Raw genomic sequence first — 1,510 nt, 5'->3', positions numbered from 1 at the left:
GTTGAAAATAAAACATTTAATCAACTCTCTAGATCACATCAAAATATGTTGATATTTAATATCTTGTTAGGAAAAAAAGGACTCTGTTATATACCATAATTATTTCCTGCTGTACAGGAAAAAAACACAGATTTGGACTTTAGAAAATTTTGGGATATCTTTCAACATTTTTATTTTCAAAATCGGTTTAAATTGACTAGGCTGAGGACTGAGGTAGATGACTATAAATTGGCCAAACAGAGTGTCCTGAGAGGTCAGATTGCTGTCAGAAAAAGTTCACGTGATCCATATGTATTAACCACAGTAACACCGCATTTTTAAAGAATCATCTGAAGAAAGCACGTAACAAAGCAACATGGCCCATGGACATGGACATGAACATGGTCATAGTAAAATGGAACTTCCAGATTATAAACAATGGAGTATAGAAGGGACACCATTAGAAACTGTCCAGAAGAAGCTGGCTGCACGAGGGCTAAGGGATCCGTGGTGCCGCAATGAAGCTTGGAGATACACGGGTGGCTTTGCAAATAATGTTTCCTTTGTTGGTGCATTATTAAAAGGATTCAAATGGGGATTTGCTGCATTTGTGGTAGCTGTAGGGGCTGAATATTACCTGGAGTCCCAGAAAAAAGATAAGAAGCATCACTGAAGATAATACCTGGAATTATCTTTTAATGTCTTCTTAACTCTCTTATAAAAAGAAGATTTCTTCACCGTAGCCTACTCATCTGTGTGTTTGTTCCTTAAAGAATACTAGTAAGATTTAATAAAGAGAACATGTACCAGTAAAAAAATAAATAAATAAATAAATAAATTGGCCAAACAACTGCAGGAAAAAAAGGCCAGTGATAAAAGGCAGCCAATCCCAAGGGGGGTTGTCTAGCAGGGCACTGCAGGGGTCAGCACTGGGTTTAGTCCTGTTTAATATTTTTATTACCAACCTGAAGGGGGAGGGGAGACTGCATAAAAATGAAATCCACAGATGGCTACTCATTACGGAGGATTTGCAGACCCCAGGAAGAGCAGGGATGCAATTCAGAGGTTCATTTGGAAAGGTGGTTAGAAAAGGACAAAGAAGGCTGGAAAGCAGTGAAATGGTGAATCCGAGGGCAGGAACTCCAATGCAGTAGGTGAAAGGCATCTCAGGCTGCAGGAATCCTGAAAGCGTCCTGGCAACGGTCGTTAACACAAGCCATCCCTGCTTGTCAGGGAACATATCCATCATTTTAGGAGTTTGGACGGGCAAGGCAAAGGTCTATGAGATTGTCTTTAGAGTGCTGAATTTAATCATAAGAAGACAAAGGGAATTTAAGTTAGGATCTCTGCCTTCTTAATTGCAGGTGCTCCTGCTGAGGGGTGTTTTAAGGCATATGGATGATCGAAAAGATCAGTATGCCATCAAGTCCGTGCCATTCTTTGATGTGCAGAGACAGCCCCTTGTCCTCAGAGCCTGTCACTCTGTGCAGCTTGGCTCCTTAGGGGCACAGCTAGCATAGCACAAAGTCTT

The 1,510-nt window shown here is 40.8% G+C and overlaps 1 protein-coding gene across 1 annotated transcript; it reads left to right on the top strand.

Annotated features, from left to right (window-relative positions):
* Positions 1-245: 245 nt before the first annotated feature.
* LOC309800374 (NADH dehydrogenase [ubiquinone] 1 beta subcomplex subunit 3) lies at positions 246-752 on the top strand. Its single transcript, XM_082614458.1, has one exon. It carries the CDS (start codon positions 356-358, stop codon positions 650-652), a length of 297 nt encoding a protein of 98 aa, XP_082470584.1. The 5' UTR covers positions 246-355; the 3' UTR covers positions 653-752.
* The last annotated feature ends 758 nt before the right edge of the window (positions 753-1,510 follow it).

Source organism: Mesoplodon mirus, assembly GCF_964341445.2.
Source record: "Mesoplodon mirus genome assembly, chromosome: 3".
In the NCBI taxonomy this organism is placed as follows: Eukaryota; Metazoa; Chordata; class Mammalia; order Artiodactyla; family Ziphiidae; genus Mesoplodon; species Mesoplodon mirus.
The sequence above is the reverse complement of the archived record's forward strand: the minus strand, read 5'-3'. Positions and strand labels throughout refer to the sequence as shown.